At 44.7% G+C, this 27,022-nt stretch overlaps 1 protein-coding gene across 3 annotated transcripts in view; it reads left to right on the forward strand.

Moving 5' to 3' along the window:
* The first annotated feature begins 4,558 nt into the window (after positions 1–4,558).
* Positions 4,559–27,022, forward strand: part of l1cama (L1 cell adhesion molecule, paralog a) — a 39,155-nt gene continuing 16,691 nt past the window's right edge. For all 3 annotated transcript variants that reach the window (XM_069659879.1, XM_069659881.1, XM_069659882.1), the window contains exons 1-2: positions 4,559–4,716; positions 25,708–26,061. In XM_069659879.1, coding sequence (XP_069515980.1) covers positions 25,941–26,061 — 121 coding nt within the window. In that variant the 5' untranslated portion in view covers positions 4,559–4,716; positions 25,708–25,940. The remainder of the gene's footprint in view (positions 4,717–25,707; positions 26,062–27,022) is intronic.

A 27,022-nucleotide genomic window follows, 5' to 3' on the forward strand; every position in this document is an offset into this window, starting at 1 on the left:
ATCATTCCGTCTCTCCCGCCAGTCTGCCAGCTGACTCACCTTCAGTCACGATGGGAGGAGGGAAAATTAGAGGAGAGCTTTTGCAAGGGCAAGTAAGAAGTCTCTCACAGATGAATGGTCTTGAGTGAAGGGCCGAGGTGGGAGGTTTCCTCAATGTTTCCTCATATGTACGTTTATCCTACAGAGGTCAGGGAGAGGGATTACTCTCCAGCTTTGGTCTCTTTTATGTGGAACTCCATATTAGGAGGTGAAACAATCAGACAGGAGAAACTGTCTGTATTGATCTGTCTGAGTGATACTTCCTACAAGCTGGAAGCACATTTTACTCCTTCGTCCACTTACAAAGGCTCTAAATATTACTGTAGTTGTTGTAATAGCTGAGTGATGCTGTTATTCTGAGAACATTTTTAGAGATCTTTAGAGACATGCTTGCTTTTATACCCTCCTGATGACAATAACATCATGGTTTGTTACTTAGCTACATTACACACATTACCAGATTCTAACCAACACACACACACAACATTTTTGCCCGGCCAGAACGACCAAGGGCCGATCCAATACTTCCTGTACGTCCGTTTTCAAAGCATTGACGTCAGTCCTTATTGTTCCAGATAAGCTTAAAGGGCCAGTTTGCCGATTTTCAACCTCAGTCCTATCATGCTATCATGGGGAGCTAATGCCATTATAGTAGGAAAAAAATGCAATTTGGCTCTGTGCCTTTGGAGGACGCTATCCGCTTCTCCAATGGGCCCTGGAAAACCTCTGCTAGACTACGTAAAACACGTCATCTGGCGGAGGCCAGGGAGCTTGCTAAACTACACTTTCTCAATCTAGGACGCCCGCCTCCGATGTCTGCAGTGTTTAGTGGAAAAAACCACATACCATAATATGTAATCATGTGCTCTGGGAGGTGCCTTGAAACGCTGCCTGCTCTCCTGTTTTCCCTCCCAGACATTACTTATTTATAACTGAGTCATGCCACGTTCCAAATCGTTTGGTTTGAGATGTAGACTGCAGACCACTAATATCACTAACATACTTACTGCTACGCTGCCCAAAACACATCTACACCACTGTAGAACTGAGATACTCTGTGGATCTCTTTCAACAACCAGCCACAGCACACAACTCTGTTGCTTTAAAACTCGGACGCTCACACTAGATATTCAAATATCACCACATAACACGTGAGACGCTTTCTAGCCTGCAACCAAAACATCAATTACCAGAAACACATTTTATGTCTTTGCACAACAAAATAATGCCTCCATAAACTGCACAGAGTAGAAACAGAACAGTCAACAACTTGAGTCTGAGCACATTCAACAGTTACAGCGCTCTTAGTGACCCAATCATAGACAACGAAAAACATTTTTGCACGGCACAGATCACTTGAGGTCACACAGTACAATTTTTGTATTTAACAGAGCACTATGTTCCCGCGCAAACAGATTCAGAAAGGACACACACGCAGCTTGACACACATACACACACACACACACCACAACCGGACATTCCAGCACATCGGCTTCCAGCTGCTCCGAGTCTGACTTTTCTCTTTCTTCAGGACACTGTAATTCTCTTATGAGTTGTTTTTTAAAAGTACTTTATCAAGGCATGTTTGAAGACACAACCTGAACAGTGTTACTATTAGTTTTACTACTTCTTAATTATTTTATTTATTTCCTTTATTTCCTTTTCCTTTATTATTTTGCAATGTTTTAGGTCATCAAGACTGCATTTTAGATTTATAAGACAGTATATTCATATATATATATAATAACATATACATACATACAACATACATATAATAACATAATATACAATAACATCTGCTATCCATCCCATGCTCTTCTCTAATCTCCCCTTGCAGTTTTAGCCTCCACTCCTGGTGCCCATCCGGTCAGAGACACGACTCTGAACTCTCAGCCTTTCTTCAGCCATCCAGCGTCTCCTGAGGATAAAGGCATTGGTTCTCATCTATCCAAACTGGCCTCATCCATCATTATTCCCATGCTGTCTGCTCTGGTGGCAGCTTTTGTCTGCATGCCTGGCATCGTCGCAGGCACCAATGGCAGATGGGCAAGCTGGCACCCTCAGGTTGCAGAAGCACAAAGAAAACCAGCAGCTCTGTGGGAATTGAGGTTTCTGACTGGACATGATGCTGCCCCAATTACCTAAATAGTCCCTACTTTATTTTTAGGAACAGGCATGGAACAGGTAAAAAATAATTGGGGTTTCTCACCTCAACCTTTGTCTTCCTTTCTCTTCTTTCATTTCAGGAATAGATCAAAATTCATCTGAATATCAGTGTTTGCCTATTTTCTGGAGGGGTCAGAGCCAACCAGTCTACAACAACGTGAGTATCATGGAGACGCACCTGGAAAGACTGTCACTGTCAGTCAAAGCTGGTGTTCTCTGTAATCGATAGAAGCAATAATATAGCTGTGGAGAAATTTGGAGAAAGTTATACAAACAGCTCGTGGTTTCGCCCATTGTACATTTCTACAACTCCCAGCTTGCATTGCGCCCCTCCCTCTGAAAGGAGCGGCCCAGCAAGAGACGCTGGAGTGAAAAATACTACGGTTTTCCGGTTAAGGACATTGATCGCTGCAGGCAATGGCTCAGAGCGGTACGGAATCCAAAATATGACGAGAATATACTGGTGGATCGTCTAAAAAATCTTCGGGTTTGCAGTCTACCCGAACTGCAGACCTGACAATTTTGAAGGAGACATGACATCGTAGGCGGGAGTCCTAGAATGAGGAAGTATAGTTTAGCAAGCTCCCTGGCCTCTGCCAGATGACACGTTTTACATAGTCTGGAGGTTTTCCAGGGCCCGTTTGAGAAGCGGATAGCGTTCTCCAAAGGAACAGAGCAAAATTGCTTTTTTTTCCTACCATAACAACATTAGCTCCCCGTAATAGCCTGATAGGACTGAGGTTGAAAATCGACGAACTGGCCCTTTAAGTTATGACCGTTATGTGGATATATACACAAATAACTTGACAAGCAAAGTTTTTTTTCCTGATCATGGTGCTATAAGAGGATACCAAAAGTTGAATTAAACCTAGGGGGACAAAATATCTAATTTAGGCAATCCATCAAGAAGTTTCACTCAAAATAACAACTTCATGTTGGCGCTAGTTGAAAAGTCAGGATATCACCAAAGTCGAGTCCAGTAAAATTCATCACCAATTATTTCATCCTGAGGGGATAATTAAAAATGATATGTTCACAAACTGTCATTGCAATCATCAGATGGTGCGATATTTCAGTCCGAGCAAAAGTGGAGGACAGTCCGATCAACAGGGATACATTTGCAATCAAGTACATAGTAATTCAATCTGGTACAAATCTCTATCATCATTTCTTTGATTTAAATGTTCTGTTTGTTTTCTTTTGTGCATGGTCCCTCACAAATTTAACTGGATAAAAAAAATATGAATTTAAGTTTAAAAAAAAAGAGTAACCTTAATACATTAATTCCTCCTCACAGAGAGGGGTAAACTGTTCCACACAGCCGGCAGCACTTGGAAAAGCTCTCTGAGTTTCACATTTTAAATGGGAGCGTGGAATTGAGAGCAGTAATTGTTTGGAGGATCTAAAGGCTTTTGGAGGTGGAATATGGACTTAGGAGGTTTAAAATATAAACCGGTGCCAGTCCATGCGGTGCTTTAAAAGCAATTAAAAGAAGATTCAGTTTTGTATCTCTGGTTTCTGGATGAGCTGGAGAGGAAATGAGGCAGACTTACTGACACATAATTCCCCAGTAATCAAGATGCAAACAAATCAAAGCATGTCAGATAAAACATCTGTAAAACATATGTTTCCAGCAAAACGTGTGGTGGATCACAATCATTCAGCCAGACAACCCCAGTGTTAAGCAGCCCTTTATTACCCTGAAATCTGTGCAAATCTGCGTCTGCTCAACCCAACCCCCAGCCTTAGATAAAAGACGGCAGTAATTCCTGACACATTTTTATTCACCAGCGTTACGTAACTTTCATCCCAGTCATGCCTTTGATTAGACCATAATGAACTGCAGCCCGGTGCATGTCTTAGTGGCAGAATGAATTAAAAGAGCTTATGAAAGTGGAGCCCAGTGGAGCGCAGAGATTATTAACAAAAACCCTCAAACTGTCATTATTTCACCTTTGTAGTGTTTTTGCTCCTGGATTGGTGCAGGAGGAGAGAAGAAGAAGTGCTGGAGGGCCATAAGCTGTGTGCTCTATGCTAATGTAGACTATAGTATGCATCATTATGCTTAGCTCTGCATGGCTGAATACAAGAGAAGCCAGACCTACTAATCCAGACTGTATACACGGGAGAAAGGAGAGGACAGAGGGAATAGACAGAGGACAGGAAGGATGAGGGGGGGTACAATAAAGGAATGGTCAGAATCCACAGAGGACTGAGGTGAAGAGAGAGAGAGAGAGAGGGAGGGAACAGAGGAGGAGGGAGGGAGACAAGCAATGAAGAAGGGTGATGTCACCTCTAACAGGCAGCCAATGAGAGTCAGGGAGGGAGAGAGAGAGAGAGCGGCCAAAGGAGGGTGTGTTTTTCTATCACTGCAGCATCAGCGGAGAGGAGAGGTGCACAATCAATTTCTTAGAGAAGAGGAAGAAAAAGCACAAGTACATAAGGAAGACGGAGAGAGAGAGAGAGGGGGAAAAGACAACAAGGAGTTGCCTGAGGAACATCCCTGTGAAGGTAAGAGGATGTTTTTGTGATCGGATGGATAGTTTGTCATTACATAGAAACGGAGCGAGAGAGAGCCGGTGGGCAGATTAATTAGGCTGGTAGGTGGAGATGGCTTGTTATGGAATCGCACCTTTTCCTCATCTTACACTGGTATTTAAAGATGACTGGTCTGGTTCAAGTAAATCACTTTAACAGCTCCTTCTTTGAATATCGTCAGATTCGAGATTCGTCCTGACCCCAGCAGGTGTGTCGACGATTAGGAAAAAACTATGAAATAATTTGAATATCTTAATAGAATTTGTGTGAAAATGTTGATTAAACAAATGTAAGAATAGTTTGTTATTCCAGTGGTTTTGGGGGTTGTGATTTATTCTTCTACACTGCAGCTCTGCATATCTTTGCACTGTATGAAAGCCCAGGTGTGATGGATAACCTGTTGGTGCAGATCACTTTGAGAGAAATGTTTTCCATTTGTGTTTGAGTATTTATCCTGCTGATTGAAGATTCAGTGCTTTGCATGCAACAGGGTCTCCTGTGATATTAATATTAAATGCACAGCAGTGCTGTGTGCTATTCTCCCAACACTTTAGTGGTCAGATTATCTATCACTGAAATGTTTTGTTCTTCTGTTGTCTGAGGATGATAGATGTGTTTTTAAAAAATAGATGCAATTTGGACTTTTTGTTAAATCATAAATGTGATTCTTATTTTCTTTGCTATATTTTGTTAGGTGTATTGAACTTCACTTTAGATCTGTTGCATTGCTATAGATGTATTGCAGATATGCACTGAAAGCCCTTCTTCACAATTTCCCACAAATACGTAACACAACTATTCTTTAAATCTGCTCCTTTGCTCATTTTATTGCAGTGTGCATATTCCTGCCAACTGAGGCTAATTACCCAGACAAATTCGATGCTTAATATTAATGTTCGTTTTCTCCCCACATTCCCCTCCCCCAGCTAATAGCTGTGTGGCTTAATGTTAAGTACTGCCCATGATTGCATGGGCCTGTGCTGTTGTGATTTCCATCGATGTGGAGGTATCAACTCTGTATGGTGAACAGCACAGCGGAGCAGACTACAACAATTTTCTAGTCTACCAATCTTATCTCCTGCGGCTGTATTAGGTCTGCTTTGCTAGAGTAATGACAAAGCTGTGTAACCTGAGAGTACAGACCTTGGAAGGAAGAAAGCGTAGGAATCCAAAGAGAACAGGAAGAGGAAGAAATAGAGATTGAGATATCAACAGGAGACGGAGTGAGAGAGATATTCATACGGAAAGAGATATCAGGGGAGGTGAAAATAAGGGTGGGGCCGTGCTCGCAGCAGACTGAGGAGGTGTGCCAATGAAAAGGACAGGCTCACCTGGCTGTGTGCCACACAGCTGCCTGCTGTCATCCTTTGTGGCCTGTTACACATCTGTTCTACCCAATGGCAGAAAACGACAATGCTCCACCACTTGTGTTAATGATGTATTACTGTATTGCCAGAGGCAGCTGCTAAAGGCTGTGAGCTTGTTTCGCCTGTAGGTTGTTTGTGCATGTGTTGTGTATTGTCTGTATCTACTCATACCATGCACTAATGATTGGACCAAATTCCCAAAAATATGCACAACGACATGTAAGTCTGTGGATACACACATCTGTGTGCATCTTTCTCATCCTGGGAGTGCATGTGTGTGCTGGTCGTGTAGTGAACCTGCTCTCTCTCACTACCCCTCACTCTACGCCCCAGTAGCCTGCAGCCTGTCCCAGATGAACCCAGTCAAGGGACTGTAGGGGAGGGACGGCATTGCGCCTGACAATGACTTGTTACCATCTGTACAACATCCATAAACATACTGCACTGCACACATTCACACAATAGATGAAGATACAGCTGCTGCTGAAGAGGGCGTGTTGGAGTGAATGAGCATGTGTGTGTGCGCGGTGCGTGTGCTTCCTCTCTGTGGCAGCAATGCTCCGGAGACCCACTGCTGGTCACATTATCATACTATTTAATGCAATGGGGTTTGCATGTCAGTGGCAGCCGGATCTCCAGACGGTGTTTCTGTTGCTGCTGGTGTAGCAGGGATGTTTTCAGAGCAGGTAGCTAGACTTGGACGGTATGATTACCTTTGCTACAGTATGGTGCAGAATGTAATCTCCCCTCTGACGCTGGCTGGTTAATTGAGCTGTTCCATCAAAGAGATGGATGGAAACAGGGATTTATGTGAGGAGAGGACAGAGAGCCGGGGAATGGCGATGAAAAGAGGGAGAAAAGGCAGAGGAGGGTGGTGTAAGCAATATAAAAAAGATAAAGGAGAGGAAGGTGGACTTCCTTTGAAAGGCAAAGCACTTTCAGTGCTATAGGTTTTAAAGAGAGTGGCAAGAGAGAAAGAGGGATCAACTAGGATAGAGAAGAGGGCAAGGTCACAAGGGAGGATGGGCTCCAGCTAATGAAAGAACCGCAGAAATGAAAGGCGACATGATTAAAAGGAGGATTTTTAAACATTTATTTACGGATTATGACAAAGACGATCGAAGAATATTATGAGGAAAAAGCACTGCAAAGTATGCCTACATATTCATGCTGGCCTTTTGCCAAATGCCTTTAGTCCTGCAGTTGAAGTGGAGAGCTGGTGTTGTGTAGGAGGAGAGGAATGATCTACACTCAATCTGCCTGTTAGGAGGAGCAACTCCAGGGAAGAGCAGTGCTGCACTGGCCCTTTGCTCCTCAGCAACCTGTCATAGCCTCAGGGCACCTTCGCCTGTCATCCTGCACATAAACACATCTGTAAAGGCACTACTTATGCAACACACAAACAAACAGTCTGCAAATACACACTGCAGAAATCCTGTTGCAGTGCGCCAAATTAAAGATTCTCTAATGTTGCCTCCCCGGCCTGATTACTTAAGCGTCTGCTGCTGATCAAAGAGCGCACTCACCACTTCCTGGGGATTCAGACGTTGAAGCAGCGACGGGGTAAAATAAGGGTTAAGCGAGAGAACTATCTCCGAGACTCAAGTGTCAACAATAACTTTTATCTCTGGTTTTCTTTTTATCCTCCTTTGAGAATAAAAATTGTAAAGTTACGAACTCACAAACGCAGATCCAAAGGCTTCTGAGTGAACTCCCCTGAGTTATCCTCCAGCGTGTCTGTGTGTGTGTTTGTGTCCTTTTGATGCCTTGCACGTGTGAGCGCGCAGATGCATGTGCACCTTCAGGATGCTGTCAGTGTGGAGAGTCCCCGCACCACTACTGCCACACACACACACACACACACACACACACACACACACACACACACACACACACACACACACACCCTCCCCTGTTGCAGCTTGGAGGCTGTTTGATTTAGACTACGCAGATGGGAGTCAGCCCACTGGGTGTCAAGTGGGGGATCGTGTTGACATGCTGTCAGGGTTTGGTGGAGAATACATTGTGGTGATTTAGGGGAGCTTAGGGTCAGATGGATTGACAGGCCAGCCACGGGTAAATGATTATAGAGAATTGAGGAGGAGGGAAGGAGGCCAGCAAAGGGAGGAGAATAAAATTTGCAGAGGTGAAACGAGGCAGGCAGGGAGGAAAACTTAAAGATGGAAAGGATTGATTTAAAAGGCAGCGGGATGGTACAGAGATGGAGGAAAGATAAAGGCTGTTAAGGAAGACGAGACAAAGCTGAGAGGATTGTCACGGCAATTTCTTTGAACCACCTTGTTCCAGTCATCACTTTGGATTCCTGTTCTCTCTTCCTAGACAGCCTGAGCAAACCTTTCAACCTAAGTAATCCATTTTCCCTTTACCGCATGTGTATCTCTATTCTTCTCCCTGTTCTACCTGCCATGCGGCTCTTTGGTTTCACTTGTCATATCAGTATTCATGCAGCGGTGGTCAGAGAAGCCCACGCCGGGGTCTTAATCAGAATAATGACTGTGGCTCTTATTAGCCTTCCCAGAAAGAGGCTCTCAGACAAAGACTCGTAAATCCAACCCTATTATACAATTGAACCTGTGATGGAGACTAAGGCACAAATAGAGGCGTCATGTATGGAAATGAATTTAATTTAGCAGAGTGAATTACCTTATTACAGCTTTCAGAAGTGATGGTATGAGAGAGGAGAGATTGGAGAATCCCCCTGGGAAACAAATATGATATTGGCAGATAAAATTACAAAACTGGAACCCCGTCGTGGATATTATTTGAAACCAGGGGAGAAATTAATTACTGCCAAACCAATAATGAAATTGGAGGCCCCGGTTATTGTAGAAATATATTTCAAAACGAGGAAATATATATATAAACATTTTTATCACTTTATTAAATGTGCTGCCCAAAAAAAATCAAATTCTGTGAATTTAATTTCTTCAATGCACATCGATTAAAATAAAGAAGCAGACTGGAGAGCAGCAAAGCAATAAAGCTAAGGTTGAATATGAATGAGGGGAGATATGAAACTCCCTGTCTGACCTTCTCTGTCCCTCCTTTATGCTGTCCTTATCCTTTTTCTGTCTTTGGCAAAATGATGTCTTTGTCTTAGCGAAACAGAGAATTCCCCTCGGTGTCACTCCATCCGGACCTCAGTCAGCTCTATCAAAGAGGCCTCTTATTCCGCATCAGTGACTATAAATGGACTAAACTGACCCTTTGTGTGTTTTCCAATCGCATCTCTGTAGTGTTCTGTTGATCGTCAAAGATGATTCTCTGTGCGTTTGTGTGCGTGTGTCTTTTATCATGAACAGTGGCCAGTACGAGATGCCGCTGTGAGTGAATTAACTGGCACATAGGCTGCCAGTGTTGGTTCATTGCCTCTTATTTGTAAAGGATAATGTCAAGTGTCCGATGGGCACATTGCTGAGTTTAAGTATGTATGTTTCAGTTTAATGGATTCTAGTTTAAAACAGCTCAATAGTTAGATTATGCAATACCTTTTCTGCTTAACAGAAATATATATTAATGCTTCAGTTTTTCTTTCCACTTCCATTCTGTAATCATGCCTAATGATTCGATCTGAACTAAATTAAAGCTCCTGTGAGGAACTTTCGGTTTGTGTTGATTTTGGCGCCCCCTGTGGACAAAGCCGTACCTCTCATCTCTTTGCGGATTTTGTCCTGTACATGCTTAAGTGGTGTTTTTTAACAAGAATTCTCATCCTGCTTTCTTTAACAGTCATATGTATCACTCACTTTTCACTTTTCACTCACGGTTTCAGGCATTAATAATAACTTTATAGAAATAATCAATCTTATCGCTGATGGTCTGGTTTGCTTTTGAAGCTCATATAGAGTCATCAGAATTAATTTCAGTCTGTTCCATAATCTGATAAAAAAACTCCTCACAGGAGCTTTAACCATTGTAGTAATTGTGCAAAGAGCCTCCACTTTTATTGTTGGCTACAATATTCTGTAGTTGGCTTGTTTAACATTCAGCCAAAAGTTAGCCAACAGTAACTACCCTTTATAAATATTAACCAGGTAAATCTAAGCTAATTATTCATATTATATATTGTTCATTAAACACAAAATTACAAGATATAAAAAACCCTTAGTGTAAAGTTTTATTACGTGTTCATGTTTCGTGAGGACAGCTTGGCCTGAACTCCCTTATAGCGAGCTTGCTAACCCAATGGCTGAGTTCGAAATGGCATACTACTATACTAGCAGTATGTACTAATTTGGCCAAAATGCAGTATGTGGTATGTATTTTGCAAACAAAAGCAACATTTACAGTATGCCAAACATACTGGGATGTCGTACTGATTTAAAAAACAATCTCAAGTATGCCTCAGACAGTCTGCCTCGCCTACTGTATCCCACAGGATGTATCCTGCAAAGCGCTTGAACATCACAACAGCAGTTGAAACGGCGGACGGCAGAAGCATTCCCGAAGAGCTGAAGGGGGCGCTATAGCTAAAGAAGCAGTGGTTTGCTTTTGGCAGGTTATTGTTTACTTTTGCTTTCCAAAACCGGAAGCTGATGCCTGGCGTAGCATACTGCAATATAAATTTAAACAGCTCCATACTACATACCGCCGAACACAGTGCAGTTTGTAGTATACTGTATAGTATACAGTATATTAACAGTTAGCTTAACGCTTAATCTATATAACTTGAAAAAGTAGTTTTATTGAGTTGTTTTTTAATGTATTCAATATGTTAATGAAGCACTATTGTCTCTGCATCAAAATATTGAGTGTCCATTGTTTTCTATGATTGATGGAACTGCAGAGGGTTGAGCTGTAATTGTAGGCTGAAGGTAAAAGTCAACAGCACCATCTAACTTCCCTTTGCTGCATGTAGTGGTTTTTGGAAATTCCAGTATAGCATATTTAGCACATATAACATTAAAAGCTAATAAGTTTATTTCTTATAAAAGCTGATTTACTGTATTTTCTATGGACAGTATTACAGGCGTGACTCTATGGTGATCCAGAATCATGTGCTATTGTATCATTCTGGCTTTGGTTACAATGCGCAGGCTGTGTGTTAATGGGACATGACAGCATTGGTTTACTAATTTATTGATTTGTTGCTGAGAGGCCAGCTGCATTTTTAATGAAACTTGGAGGCTCTGTCGGCTACTTCAGCACTGTTGTTGCTTTGCTCGAGGTTACATCACACTGGTCTGACAGACTTTCACTACTGTTGGAATTGACTCTTTTCATGTCAGCTTCCCCCCGACAGAGCCTCTCAGTGTCCTTGGCTTGACTTTCATCTCATCCCATTATAATACTTTAGCGACATTCATTCTGACAATTATTCTGTCAATAGACTGTCAATGGAAATTCCAGCTTTCAGCCACCATTTATACTTCTGTAGGTAGTATTTAGAAATCATGTCTGAGTGTCTGATGTGAAAGCTGCAAATCACTGCCTCACCAGGCTATATGAAGTTGTCTTGATTGACATTTATCCTACATTCTGGCAGTGAAGCATTACCACTGTCAAGTAGTTGACAAGTTTCTGTTTGCATCCTAAAAGCTTGGAACATTGAGGCTTATGCCAGAGCATATCCAGTCATTTCAAGCATCATGGAAGCAAGAGTTTATGGATAAAGATTATGTTCCCTGGAAGAGCCGCAGAACTGGAAATTCAGTTCGGGAAATTTGTGCTTCAAGTCTATAAATGGCAGTGATAAGTTTGGAAGCAGTGTTTGGTATGTTGCAGAGATGTAGAGGCAGGAGAGAAAACAAACTGTGTGTTTGGAGGCATCAGAGAACGTGCGCCGAATTGAATGTGAGCGCTTGACATTGACTGAGTGGTACACATCAGTTTCTCAGAAGTGAAATACACTGTGGTTAGATTGTACTCTGAATCCATTTAAAGGCTTATTTATTTACAGAGTTTACATTGATTTTGTTCACTCGGCTCTTCCCCCACCTACACTTCATTTGAATGAACCATAAACGAAATAAATGGGGCATGAAATACAAGCCTCCATACAGACTGGAACAGACGCGGCATCCTCGAGTACTGCAGGTGATGTTAGTAAACAGTCTGTCTGTGTTTGTCTCGTCTGCATATCTCGCCGATGTTGTGACTGCATTTTCTCTCCGGCGCTCTATCTGCTGTGTCAGCCATGATATATTCATTAGGGTTGGATTACAGAGAGTGGGAGGGGATCAGGTTTTGAGTGGGTTGTAATCCCCATACACTGGCCTAATTTAATCTCACCTACTGTGCCATCCTATTACACACTACACCCACCACATGCATGCAGGCGCTGGCTGGAGGAGAGCAGAGGAGGGACGAGGAAGGTTAAAACAGGGTAATGCCAGACAAGAGGCGTGGAGACAAAGAGGGAGTGTTGTAAGGAAAAGGGCCACAGAGGAGGAAATTGATTATGTGCAGCAGGAGAGAGAATCAGGTAGAAAATGGTAAGGAGCTAAGAGACAGAAGTGGTGACGGGTAGAGAAGGGTGCTCTTTAAGTTTGTTTCTTGAAGAATTTTAAATCACTACATTTACTAACCCCATGCAGGGCTCGAGATGATCATTGGCCAAGCATGTAATGTATAATATTTCACCCGTTACTTCACAGGCTGTGCCCTCTATCTCATGTAGTCATCATTATTGGGTCGGAAAACTTGCCAACCCGTCCCGTGTTTCTTCCGCCTAGTGTATTTTGGGATGCCTCCCCGTCTCATTATACTTATTTGGCCAAGTTGCGAATAATTAGCATGTCAAGGAGACTTTGCACAGACAAGTTAGCAACTTATTCTGTTGTTTTCTTTACCGTTTTAATGACCTACATCCCTCCCTCCGTACCTGCTCATAGCCGTAAAGAATTAGGCCATGCTAGCCTGTTACACACCTAAACATGTGCATGTCTGTGAATCTGTTCTTGTTAGCCTCTCCTTAATGCAGACTTTGTGATTTTAAAGCAGGTTGGTGTTGGAGTTTTGTGAGTTTGCTCCCTGAATTGATCAGGGGTAATTGGGCATGGCGCTACAGAGAGTCTCCCACAGTGCCCAAGCTGCAATAATGAGACTCTATATTTAGCTATAAAAGTGTCTGTTTACATCAGCCGTCATGCTCTGGTTCACAGTGGCAAGAGCAATCATGTTTATGTGGCCAAACTTGCAGGGCACAGTGTCATGTAGCGATTCTTCTAAATCGTTTGTTGAAGATCCGCGCTGAAGAGAGGACTGAGTGATGTAGCAGGAAGCGATAAGGAGACGTGGGGCGAGGCTTCTTGTTAATACGAGGAAAAGATAAAAGGCGCAATCCCCTGGAGAAAACACACGAGCAACACGGAGAGAAAATAGATTTATTCAGGGGTACAGATGTCACATCGGGGGAAGGAGGGAGATGAATGGAGAGAAGAGGAAGAGCAGAAATCAAAACACATGGAGAGAACAGGCACAGGGCCTGGACACTGTTAACGAGCTTAACAAGGTAATTATACACATAAGCAAAGACCTCATCCGCCTGGCCTTTACACAGCTGGGTGTGGCAGGAGAGTAAGTGAAATACTGAATACGGTTTATTATCAGCAACCCTTTAATAATATCGATTGTACCATTAAAGTGTGATCCTGCTCAGGGCGACGAGCAGGAAGTGTGAGAGTGTGAAGGCTGAGACGGGAGGACGATGTGGAAAGATGAGGAGAGAAAGATACGGGGAGGAGCGAGAGACGGGAGGGTAAAGGACAGAGATCCTGTAGCGATTGAAATGTCAGTGTGTGTGGTGGCAGATGCACACCTGCTAAGCACACACACACATTCACACATGCAGCTCACCTGCATCTTCTCAGGCTGTGTGCTGAATGACTCTGTGACAATTATTTAATAAGAGGAGCACAACCCCAACACAAACAACTCAACTACCTACAGACTGACAGGATGACTTCATACTCAGTGGGTCTTATTTTTCTCTCCCTCACTCCCCCACCCCTTCTGTGTTACGATTCCTCCCGCCGTCTATCCTCCACCCAGCATCCCAGACACTCTCTGTTTTATTTATGGCCGCGTAGTGAACGCTATTTAGACCAGCTTGTGTTTCAGACGGTGGGACGAACAATCCAACCGTAAGCGTTAGTGACAGGACTGTTACTAGCTGCAAGGCTGTCGTACGCACTTTCTCCCACTCCTCTTGGCCCCTTGGCGTGCCTGCAGGGGCCCGTCCGCCTCCACAAGTGTCAGAAGAGCCGGTTTTTCTCCTTTCACTTTGAATCACGTGAAAAGTCTTTGAGGTGCTTGGGAAATGTTGTCATGCAAAAGCTGTGTTTGTTTGGCTAGCGCTCGCTGGCAGGAGTTGCTGACATGCTGTGTGGGTGTCCTATATAGGAACCAGCACGATCAGCACGTTTAAAGCCAGCTATCATGGGATGGAGATGATTTAGATATCTGCAACTTTAGCAGGGGATTTAGTGCACCAGAATATTGCTGCTGCTCTATTTTCTCCTTCTGAAGGTGTTTCTGTTTGTCATGTTGCTTATATATTAAAGCGTGGGAGTATAAACAAGAGTATCCACTTCTTGCCGGGAGCGTCTTTGTTTTGCGTGTGTCTACAGTATAGATGTGGAATGTCAGACCTTGTTGGTCTAACTCTCTATGAATAGCTCATCAACCGGTTGTTTAGCCACAGGGAAAGGTCACCACAGCTTCCACTACATCCCCGTGGCCCCCTCTCTCTGTTTCTTACGGTTTGTCTCTCTGTTGCTTGAATAGGCTGGAATCCTTTCTGTCATCTCTCATAACTGAAGCAAACAGGAAGGAAAGAGAGATGAGAGTGCGGTGAAGTTGTGGCCACAGCTGGGAATGTAATGTACGGGCCGATACCCCTGGAGGAAGTGGATGAGGAAAGAAGAGATGATGCAAGAGGAGGAAGAAAGGGAGCAGTGAAGCTCTGCAAAACAATATATATATAAACAGCATCCTCTATTTTTTGCTTATTCACTCTGTCTGCCTCCTGGAATAGATAATATAACAGCAGATATATTTGTCACTCCCTTTAACCGCCTGACGGGAGATGACGCACACACACAGACACACAGACAGGTGCAAACACAGGCGGGGACAGAACAGGTTGTCTGTTTACTCTCTTTCATATTGCGCCTCGCTGAAAATTGCTGCGAGTTCCGTAAAATGTCACGTCCTTGATCTCTTTGCACCACTACACACTGGTGCGTGGACGGGCTGTGTAGAGACGCAGGGAGGGGGATTTGCAGAGACGGGGGTCTACAGCAGAGACGGGGCTGTGCGCCTGAGATAACGCTGCAGCCTTTGATGGAGCCTTGCCCTCCTCTGTTGGAGAGCACAAGCCGCTCCGCCTCAAATAGATCTCCGCTGCGGACTCCATTGGTAATGATTGGATTTAGTTACACAGCAGAAATGGTTTGCCGATGATAATGATAACAGATGCGATGGGAGTTAGTCAGCCACTTAGGGTCGAGGGATTGCATCGATGCAGTGCCAGACTGCAAATTTCCCCTTGGACTGGAAGGTCTCTCTCAAGCTTGATAAAAGTTGATGGCAGGGGTTGATAGAATGCTACCTGTAATTGCATTGTGTATGATACTGGTTGGGTGGTTGTAATGAAGATGTAGTGCAGCACAGATGGAAGACAGTGTTCCACAAGCTACTTTCTATGAGGAGAAGGAGAAAAGTAGGAAGGAGGGTGCGGTGAGTGAGTTCAGGGAGAGCAACAAGGGAAGTTTCATACTGGTAAAAAGAGTGAGAGGCAATCAGCAGGGAGCAGAGAATAGAGGACTGAAGTGAAAGCGATAGAGGAGCGTAAATAACAGACTTTCTGCAAAGACGACAGTCAGGAAGGAGGAACTCTTTCAAGTGTTGGTAGCATGTAGACATAAGAGGGGAGCTGGAGAGAGCCAGAGATGGGAAAAGAGCAAGAGATGGAGACTCGGGAGACAGGAGATGAAGGTAGAGAGAATAAAGTTCAGATAGATGAGAGAGAGAGAGAAGGAGAGAGAGAGGGAGAGGGGAGGGGATAGGGGGATGGGGTGAGGAGGATGAACATGTAGAAGGGGGAGGGGAGGGAAATATTTTTTCCGTGAGCGTCTGAGCTGGAGTCAGGAGGTTGTCATGGTGATAGCAGGGTGAGAAAAGGAATGGGAGGCAGGGGTATTGACACCTAGGCCGAAACACTGCATAGACATGTGCGCACACACATGCACACACGTACACACACATAACAAAATGACTCATACGTGATAACACTGACCTGTCACACCCCGAATAAACACTCATTCACTTTCTAACACAAACAGAAGCGCACGCACAGGTGGAGCGTCCAAACAACCTGAGACCCTGCATTAAGCTCAGGAGCCATATCACCATGCAAACTCTGTTTCTCCATGTCTCTCTGCTGTCTTTTATTCTCACTCAGCCGTATTTGAATGGCAGGCAAATCTCCCTAAACTGATTTGTTTTGCCAGTCAATTACCTAAACCAACCCCTGCTGTCTGCTGCTGCGTTCGTGCATGTGTGTGTGTGTTTGGGTGTGCAGGTTGGAGCGTGTTTGTGAGTTTTCATATATCTGAGCGTTGCTGTTTTCCTGTGTGTGTTGATGACACAGAGAGATGAGAGAGGCAGAAACAAGCTGATGCAGAGACAAGCAGCTCCGGCGAGGCAGGGTTTTCTGAGCCTGTGCACACACTTATATAATAATCATTTCTTCTTGTATTTTGATTTCCATTAAAACAAAACATGTAGTGGATAAAACTGCAGTAAAAACAGCACATACTGCAAACTGCAGTTACTGCTGAAATACTACAAAACACATCTTTTTCTTGCAGCTAGAGCCTTGAAAACAGCAGGAGTTTTAAAGGTTCAGTACTGTGACCTTTTAGAAGAGAGCAACATTTTTTTACCTTGAAACAAATTCACCTTGACTTCAATAATCTGAACTTTGCTGATGTTAGAGGTTCTACAAGTCTGACTTGGAATATCTCTAAGATTCATCTCAAACACTGATTCATAATCGCGATGTTGTGCGAGAATGTGAAGCATTAAAAGCAACGCCGCAAAGTGCATCACAGCAGGAAGAGAGAAGGATTTCCATATCGGACAACAATCAGATCAATAACATTGCTAATTCAGAACGTAAGCACTTTCAAGAAGAAATGGGGTTTAGTTGTGTCCTCATAGAGGAAAGAGTGCTGGATGGAAGAAAAGGATTAATTGTTTCGGAGCTTATTGGACTGTGATCATTCTTTATTAATCTGGACTTTGGAGACTAGTTTGAAGAGAGCAACAACATCCTTCATACTCTCTCTACGCCTTCTCTCAATCCTTTTCATCCATACACCCCCACCATTATCTCTCCACTCTGTTTCCACTCGATAGACATTCACTAGCTGTTTAGAGGCGGTGTATCTCCTTCCTCATCCCCAGAAGACCTTGGATTTGATTAGATGAGGAGCACTTAAGGGGATGTGCTGCTTTTGCAACTTTTAACAAAGTTAATGGGATTGCTTAGAAGCTGTTGTTTGACCTGTTTAATCATTTTGAAGATGTGATCACCAGGTCCGGTGAGCTGATTTGCTAAAACTGTACCTCCTCCGTCTTTACAGCTACCTTGTGCCGTCTTGTTTGTTATGCGTGTGATATTTAAGAGCGGGTTGGTTTGCTTTTGTTGCTAAGAATTTGCAGTTGTTTATATTTCTCTCTTATGCTTTGCTGTGGTGATGAAGGATCCGTGTGTTTGAACTTTCATGCTGGTGTGCATGTATGTTTTAATTTGTGGACTTTCTGTAATTCCATGTGCGACTCTTGCAGGTCTCAACAAGCCCAGTGTCAGGCTAGAAAAAGAACAGCCAGCCACTTTCCCACAGTCGTTGAGCCACAGGGGCTCTTCCATGCAAATGCGTTAGCACAGCACTATGTGTGACCTTGCCCTGCCAGCAGCTCATTTCCCTGAAGTGGTGGAAAACGACAGGATTACATCCATCCTAAGGAGACCTTGACAAATGTTTCTGACAAAGTCTAACTCTTAGCAATAAGCTGTCTGCAGGGACGCTCGGGGCACAAAATCACCTTTTTGAAACATCATGCAAACAATGTAGCTGTAATTAAGACCCCAGGAAACAGAGACGCAGACATTTATTTAGAGTTAAAGCCTGATTTTTAAATATGATATTTTGGTGTCTTTGGTAAGAGTGCTTTTTTCCCTCTGAGGCATGTTTAACCTGTTGTGATGGAGGTCGTAGGTCATATACACACACTCCGCCCCTCTCCTCAGGGTGTGGCGTGCTCTCTCTCCCTGGGTAGACGGCCAGTGTCCTTGCGTGTTACACGAGCCGAAGGCAGCTGTGTCCTCCAGCGCTATATGGGCCACTTATCACCTGACCCAGGGGACCACTCCCTCCTCCTCCTCCTTCTCCTCCTTCTCCTCCTTCTCTCTGTCTGCTGAGTGACTGAGTGCACGGCCCCTCCTCAGACAACACTACCTGCAGCAGCCAACACAAACCTGCCCCCTGCGCACTTCGCTTGATACAACCCAGACACACACACACGGACAAGTGCACACATATGCTCCCATTCACATCTGACACTCATCAGATAACCTCTGCATTACAGCCTCCTCTGACAGGCTCATACATCTCTTCTGATGCTCTATAATGTATGTATGCATGGCTGACTTGAATAACAATGTGACCAGTATGGAAAAATCAACATTCAGTCACGTTAATGCTTATTTTTGTTTATGTTTTTGCTTATGTTTTTCCTTACTTATATGCTATTGCTATTCAAGCATTTGCTTCAGTAGCTGATTTCCCTCTGGTGCTGTTGCACACTGTTTGTGTTGTTATAGCTGGTCTGCATTCTCCACCAGTGTTAAGCTGCTGCATATGGTTAGAGGGCTCCCACTGTAGGGTACTATACTGATGTCAGCTTCTTCTTACTGGGCTGCCTGGCTCCAGTTTGATCCCCAAAGGCTTTCCCAGCACACTCACATAAAACCTCCTTTCCACCAGTCTGATCTCCCTATAATTTTTTTCTCTCTAAGGGATGAATGGCTGCACACAGACACGTTTACTGAAGGATCTCCTCTGAGCTTCTCTTCCCAAACAGCATAAATATCGTCACAAAGGTAGAGCGAGTGACGGAAACGAAAGTGGCAGTGAAGGTCAAAATGCATGTCAGAATAAAAAAGAAAAAAAAAAACAGCAGTAAGGCTGTTGGCTCTGGAGGAACGGGAGAAAAGGGGAGAGGCTGACTGAGAGAGATAAAGAGAGAGAGAGGCAGGGACTGTAGGAGCGAGCAGGAGACATAAAAGGAAGCAGGGAGGGGAAAGAGGGAAGGTCACTCCTAATAGCTCTTCCACGTAATTTCATAATGTCATGATTGCCTCTATTTACGCACACCAACACCATTAACTTTGTACTGTATGAACGCTGTACCATTCAGCCATAAGGAGCATCAGGAGCTGTGTATGTTCATCATTGCATGTTCCTACTGCACACACAGTGCATAACAATGTAGCTGTGAGGACGCGGTGTGTGCAGGGGAGGGCGTTCGTATGCATCTTATATCTTCTGCCTGACACAGAGGGTGTGTCCGTGATTACAGCGCTTTGTGCTGCAGGCGCAGAACCTGACTGATGCTGCTGCTAATGAAGCAAATGACGCCCAAAGGGGAGAGTGCAGCAGTGTATGATAGTGTATTCCTACGTGTGTGTGCATGTTTTTAAAATTTTTGCATACATAACACATATGTTTCTAATTTAGAGTACAGAAACAATTTGTTTTCCCAATGAGACCGTTTTATTTCCATTTTTTCTGCATGTAGATTACAGATTCAGTGTTGCGGCACAGCCCACATGTTGTGCCCATTTAACCGTCTCTAGTCTACAGTAGTAATTTTATCTACCTAAACACACACAAACCTACTGTCCTGCTCCATTCTGTACCATACTCCATTTCCTGTGACTAACTGACTGACAGGCATAAGCAAATTACCTTATCAGTTGTGGACTTAAGTGAGCAGCGGCTTACATGCTAGAAGCAGAGAGACCTAGAGGCAGCACTCCATCCGCAACACTGGATCCATTAGCTGACAAGAGAGATTAGCTGACCTGCTGACACACGGGCTGATCTCTCACTGATACACAGCAACACACACGGACTCACATGCACACAAACACACACACATTTAGGGAACCTGATACGGTATGACATTAGGGTAACACCCCTGATTGTGATCGAGCTTTTACTGGTCAGTGATCCCATAACCGAGATTTCACATCTGTTATTTTACACTTTTTTTTAACCCATCCGTTTCTTGTTGTTCTTTCCTCCCATTTCTCTCTTTGTTTTCACTCTCTATTAATTTTTTAGACTTTTTGTTGTCGACATGTTGTTAACCCCCCTTTGATCTCCCGCCGGTGTTGCCCTTCTTTCTCTTTGTCACTTTTCCTTCCTCTGTCCCTCCTTCCATCCATCCACCTCTCCTCCCTTTCTCCAGCCTTCACGGATGTCTTAATGAGTCCACTACCTTCTGCTTGAATTATTCACCACTTCTTTTATTCTACTATTCCCATTGTGTCTTAAGGGGGAAAACATCAATAAATAAATCACGCCAGAGGTAGCTACTCCTGCGGTCTTGGCAATAGGAGGGATGACTGTGCGAGCGTTTATTGGTGTACAAAGGCGAGACAGAGAGAGGGGGACTTGGGGAATCTTGAGTTTGATAAGTCGCTAAATTATTTCACTTTATAAATCTTTGTGCAACTGAGACACTTTCTGCCAAGTCTGGGTGTTTTGTCTATCATCATGTCTGTTCTAGTATGTGTAGCGTGTAGTGGTGTCTGCGTTTGAGGGAAAGCCTGTCAGAGTGCGCCAGCAAATGAGTGAGCATGTGTACGTGCATGCGCATACGTAAGTGATACCGCAAACCTGTTAGTGTCCATGTGTGTGAATAACTGAATTTGTATGTACAAGGGGGGATGCTGTGTGGAGACCCTGTTGTCATGGCAACCAGGAGAGAGAGAGCGAGAGAGAAAGAGAGAGAGTGGGCGGTTGCCCTCACGGCTCCTCTGACAACCTTTATTTTCTCCAGCTTTGTGTCAGTCCGATATTCACCTCTCACCTCTGACAGATCCAAGGGGGGGAGGGGTGGGGTGTGGTTGTAAAAAGAGAAAATGAGCAAATTATTGCGCGCCATATTTCGCCACATTTGACACAGGTGGGAGTTGCAAAGTATCCAATGGCTCGGTTTATGCTAATAGTGGTATTGATGAATGTGCTGTCTGCGTACCCTGATTCCAGATAGCTTGCAGCTTTTTTTTCCGCTGGTAAATTTCCATCTTGAGTTGACCATGGATCATCAGTCCTGAAACACATTACTTAACCCTAAAAGAGTAGCGGCTGGAGGGATGTGTTGGTTTCCCAAAGCATCCTTTCCATTAAAGTTGCAGATATTGAATTCATCAGCTGCGTTGCCTATTGTCCAAGCCAGAGTGCTACCGCAGCATTTTATTAAATTGATGGAGGGAAAAGATGGTGAGTGTAGAAGGAAGAGGAGGAGAGGCTAGGAAATGTACTGAGAAAAGTGATCGAAGGGGAATTGAAGAAAGCTTTTAGTGTCAGCTACCAAGGGGGCTGAGAGCCGAGAAGGAGACGACTGATAAAAAGGTGACAGGAAAATGGGTACCCATGGCTCCTGGACGGGTCCTATTATACGTCTTGGCTCCTAAGTAGAAACACTTTGCCAAAACATGAGAAAGGATTGTAAGAAATGCAATCTTCTCTGCCTTCAATGATTAAACACACGCCCCGTGTTGCAGAGTGAACTGAGCGGAGCGGGAACAGGTAGCCAGTATTATTTCACATGATTTGTGGTATTTTTCTGCTGGAGCGACAAAGTGGGTCTGAGACTTGTCTCACTGCAACAGGCTCATGCATTAAGTATGACTCTGCCAGAGAGAGGAAGAGGGGAGGGAGGGAAGGAGACAATCAGACAGACAGAGCGAAGACACAGGTAGAGACATGGACAGCAGCAGTCTGGGACCATACCCAATGTATGGTGAGGGGCGTGAATGAATTATGAATTTGGGTGAATTTAGGGCAAATTGTGCCGACAGGAAAGGAGATTTCTATGAATAATTCACTCTGTAGGGGGCCTGATCATCTACCCCCCACCAGCATCACCTTGTCTCTAGGACCCCCTCCTCACTTTTCCGTTGACCCTTATAATCTCTCACTGTCTCTCTCCTGTAATGCCGATTAGTCCAATTGTCTTAGTGAGCACGCTCTTTGTCAGTGTCCAAATCACTCCGTGTTCCCCCTGTCCCTCCGTCTGTCTCCTTTCAGCCTGATGTTTCACCAGACAGACGCACCCCGAGGGAAGAGTAGAGGGTAAAGGGGGGCACGTATTCATTTATTTTTCTCCCCCCCTCCTTCCGTCCCGCATCCTCTCCCCCTACACATCTTCACAGCTGGAGGTAGTTAATATTTAAAAGCAAGGCATGACAGGACACAAGACCTGCACACATGTTTGAACACGCACACACTTTCACGCTCGCACACAAATCCAATACCGCAGCGCTGCTCATCAAAGTAACTGAGAAGCTCTCAGAATTTATATTTGCATGACTCAATGTGTTGAAAGAAAATACAGCACACTACATTTATCAACATCTCAGCTCCTCAGACGGAAACGTGAGGATATGAAGCAAAGTAAGTCTCTCATGTTTCTGTGGGCGGTTGGCAAGACGGGGATCAGAATATGTGTGAAACTACAAACATGTTGTGACTCTAGAGGTTTGATTTTGTGTGTTGTTGCCCCCTCCTCCACTGATAAGACAGCTATTCAGCACTTAAAAGTCCTTGGCAACGCCCAACATGTCTACTTAATACTAATTACTACATTTTGCAGAGGAAGGAAGGGTGCAATTTTCTATCTAATGGATGAAGAGGGGGGCAAACATCACAATGGTGCAGCAATTAAATTCTACTAATGATAGCAACACTTACAGCATAATATAAGATGTTTGAGTTATTTATGTTTTTGTAAGCAAAACGCCTCAAAGCAGGAACTCATGAATAATTGAAGGAGGTGCAAAATTGACTCTGTCGATTTGGCTCGTTTGATACATGGACAGGCCGTGAATGGTCTAATTTTCTGCACTCAGGCTTCCTTGAGGAAAAAAAGAATCGACCACGCCCTCAAATCTCAACGCCGGCCCGCTCACTCTATAATCTCCCCATAATTGAGTGACTTTCGATGTCGCCGTTTGACATCCCAGCGGTGATAATAGTTTTAAAAAGCACTCAGAAACACTGCGACCGGTCATCTCAGCCCAGCTGCAAGCAGCCATCCCAGGAGTGACCTTTGACCCTGTCCAATGAAGCAGGTAACAGGGCTGTGATTGGATCCCTGACAGCTGCACAGCGGATAGCTTTAAGAAGTGAAATCAGGCATCTGCTTCGATGTCAGTGTCCCTCACCCTCGTGATAATGGAGCGCCACAACGCTCCGTGTCGGGCACACAGCCTGGGAGTGTGTCTGTGTGTGTTTGTTAGTTTGTCAGGCCACATCAGTCTGTGCTATCAGCATGTTTGGGTGGCTGGGTTAGCCTCATTACATGTCAGCCTGTGATGCCACCTCTCACAGTCCCTCCTTCACACCCCTCCCAACCCATTATAGTGTTCTCCTTTACTGCTCCTACCCAAAATGACTGGAATATTCTTTGGCAAGGTCTGCCTCCTGACAGGAGCTCACTGGACCATGCCCTTTCATCTGTCTGTTTTCTTCTGTCAGACCACTGGAGGTGTGTGTGTGTGTGTCTGTCTGCCTTTCAGTCTGTGATTGGCGGCGTGACAAGTAACGGAGCGCCACAGCGTTAATCAGCGTCCGGCTTTGCCACACAACACTGGTTTGGAGGCGGCACTGGCAAGCTCCCACCTTAGATCACATTAACACCAGTGCTAATACCCTGACTATCCCTGCTTCATCCGTCTGCCTCTAATGGCATCTTGTAGAGGCCGGTTTAAGACCGGATCACTGTAATTGGCCCCCTGTCTCCAGAGAACAACAAGCACTAAAGCAGCTGATATAAGGACAGCAAAAGAAGAAGAGAGTGAACTAGTGATGCACGCTGATTGGAAGAGTGTGCACATGTGTGTGTATGTATGCAAGTGGATGGAGAGGATTAGCGTCACAGCTGTCACCCTTTGTCATCCCTCCTCCCTCTCCTTCCACATCCCTCCACTCCTCCCATCACCTCACACCCTCCCTCCATCGCTTTGCCTCTCGCCTCCCTCTCCTCGGCTCTTCTCCTCCTAAGGCCTCCGCCCTCTTCATTCCTCCCTCTCTCCCCTCTCTATAGGCTTGTTGTGCTGTTCTTCCGACAAAGCCAGCAACTTAGTGTGATGGCTCATTTAATCCTAATGCTGTTAGTTTAAACTGCCTTATTAAGGGCTCAGCTTTCGTTTGGTCTTTAATTAAATCTAATTGGGCTCTCTATATCGAGACAAATCCCACTTTCCTGTTTCTTCTTCATAATATATTGTCTTAACACATTTTCCACACAGTAACATAGAAAGGTCCTCAGTAATTAACCGGCCTGCCATCTCCCTCTAGATAAAAGAAAATGAATGATAATGACCGCTCTCCATCCTGGTCCCACCCTCTACTCTTCCCCCATCATCTTCATCTCCTCTCCTCTCCTCTCCTCTCCTCTCCTCTCCTGACCTTCCCCCACTCTCCAAGGTCACCTATCACTCCATTGTGGCATTGCCAAGAAACAGCAGAGCCAAAACTCTTCAATCAAGCTGCCATTTCCGCAGAGCTGCCAAATACGCATCCTCTCTCTATTATCGCCCATTTTCTTTTGTCTCGCATGTACGTCTTAATCATGGTGCGCTGTAACAGTTCTTTGTGTGTGATACTGAGTAGTGTAAACAGTCAGCGGGCTGCGCAACGTGGTGTCGCGGGGGAGGACAGCCTGCATGTTGTGGCGAGGACTGAATCCAAGGGTACAGATGGAGAACGGATAAACTCCTCGCAGGGGTGGCTCGCCTCACTCACCAAGACTGATAGCATCTTTATCGCACACTTATCACAGCACTGTTGCCCAAGTACAGTATGAACAGTTCAATTTGTGCAGCGCAGCCCCGTCCAATCAACGTAATTGTCAACTATATGTTTGTCTGTCTTGCGTATTATCTGATTTGACACTTCATCAATCTGCATTTGTCCGTCCACAGCCCATCTGGGTGCTGGGAGGCTCTGTTCAGCTTCTTGTTGTGGTATTCTGTCCATCTGTCCTGCTGACTGGCCCCTCCATATGGGCCACTGGTCACGTAATTAACCAAATGGAGAGTGTTTTTTTACAGGAACAGCGTCAGTGAGAGGCATTGTAGGTGTTTTTTGTCGGGATATGTATTGTTGACTGTTGATTGGTGTGTGGACGCCATGTCTCGGCCTGTGTATAGGTCTGACCACATGGCGCACGGTAATTTTTCTCCCATTCTGACACATGGCCCCTCTCTGCCCCTCCCTTTCGCTTCTCCTCTTGTCCTCCCCTCACCTCCCCCCTCTCTTTTATCTTCCAGAGAGAAGACCAGCAGGAGGGCGTGGACCTGACTTGAAGGAAAGATCGAGAAAAAAAAGAAAGGAAGAAAAAAAGGAGAGAAGAGGGACCAAAGACGAGGAAGCCGAGGCCTCCTGGAAAACACCCAGCCGCACACTTGCTCTGCACAAGTGTGTGTGTGTGTGAGGTTGCCCTCTGCTTGCATTTTACTGCACGCGTGCGTGAGCAGGTGGGACTTTGATGGGACAGTGAGCAATGCCTCACACGCAGCGACAGCAGGTTGGCAGTAGGGGGCGGTGCTCCCCTCACCTCCTCCTCCTCCTCCTTTCCTTTGCTGCCCAGCCCAGCCGAGCAGCCATACACATTCCCCCCAACTGTGAGTACAGATTCATATCGTAGCATTCGTAACAATGTTGGCTGAACGCTTTCATGAGGTTCAAAGGTTCTATTTGTTGTGTTAATTACATTGTTGATTCATCAAAGCAGGCTAATAATGATCTTTCATCATAATTAATTAGTGCAAATCAGCAGAGTGAACATGTGTTTCCCTTTCACTAACCTCAATATTCAGGGTTGGATTGCGCTATTATGCTCAAATACGACCCTGTCTGAGGTTCCTTTGGTGAGCACTCATCTGTGCCTATGCTGTGTCTAATTACTTTGTAATTGATCCCCTCATACTGCATTGATTAGTCCCTCTATTGATCTGGTTTCCTTGGTGCAAACCAGAAACTGATTGGGGAGTAATTTGATCAACAATAGAGTTATACAACAAAAATCCAGCCATTTTTTTTCCTCGCTCGCTCTCATTTCTTCCTCCTCCTCGATGCAATATGTGGGCATTAGAAATACAGCTGAGCTTGTGGCCCTGCAGGGAAATTGATCATCATCTCCTCGGCTGTTGCGGGCCTGCCCACAGAGCTCCGATGGAGAGGGAGAGACAGTCGGGAGAAGATTGTTTCCACAGCTTGCTTTTGTTGTTCACTCTTTATCTAACTAGAAATGAGTCACAATCCTTCACCGCCCACGCAGGTTTCAAGAGTGTGTGTACAAACAAGCAATTAAACATGCGTGGACGCACATGCGCTCACGCGCACATAACCTGTAAACATTGATGAGATGCAGTAAATCTCCCAATCCAATCCCCAAAGGGCCGAGGTGACAGAGAGGTGAGAGAGGCCGAGGAGGATGAAGGGAGGATGATGAGGAGGAAGGAAGGAGGAGCGGGTCAAAGATGTAAAAGGTCAAGGTGTCCCCTGCCTTTCAATTAGCGAGCCTCGGCCATGTCAATGAGAGACTTCGATGCAGTGATGGGGATCAATAAAGGAGATGCCTCA

The sequence above is a fragment of the Semicossyphus pulcher genome, unplaced genomic scaffold (genome assembly GCF_022749685.1).
Source record: "Semicossyphus pulcher isolate SPU_LCO1_2020_fin unplaced genomic scaffold, fSemPul1.0.p SCAF_13, whole genome shotgun sequence".
Lineage (NCBI taxonomy): Eukaryota > Metazoa > Chordata > Actinopteri > Labriformes > Labridae > Semicossyphus > Semicossyphus pulcher.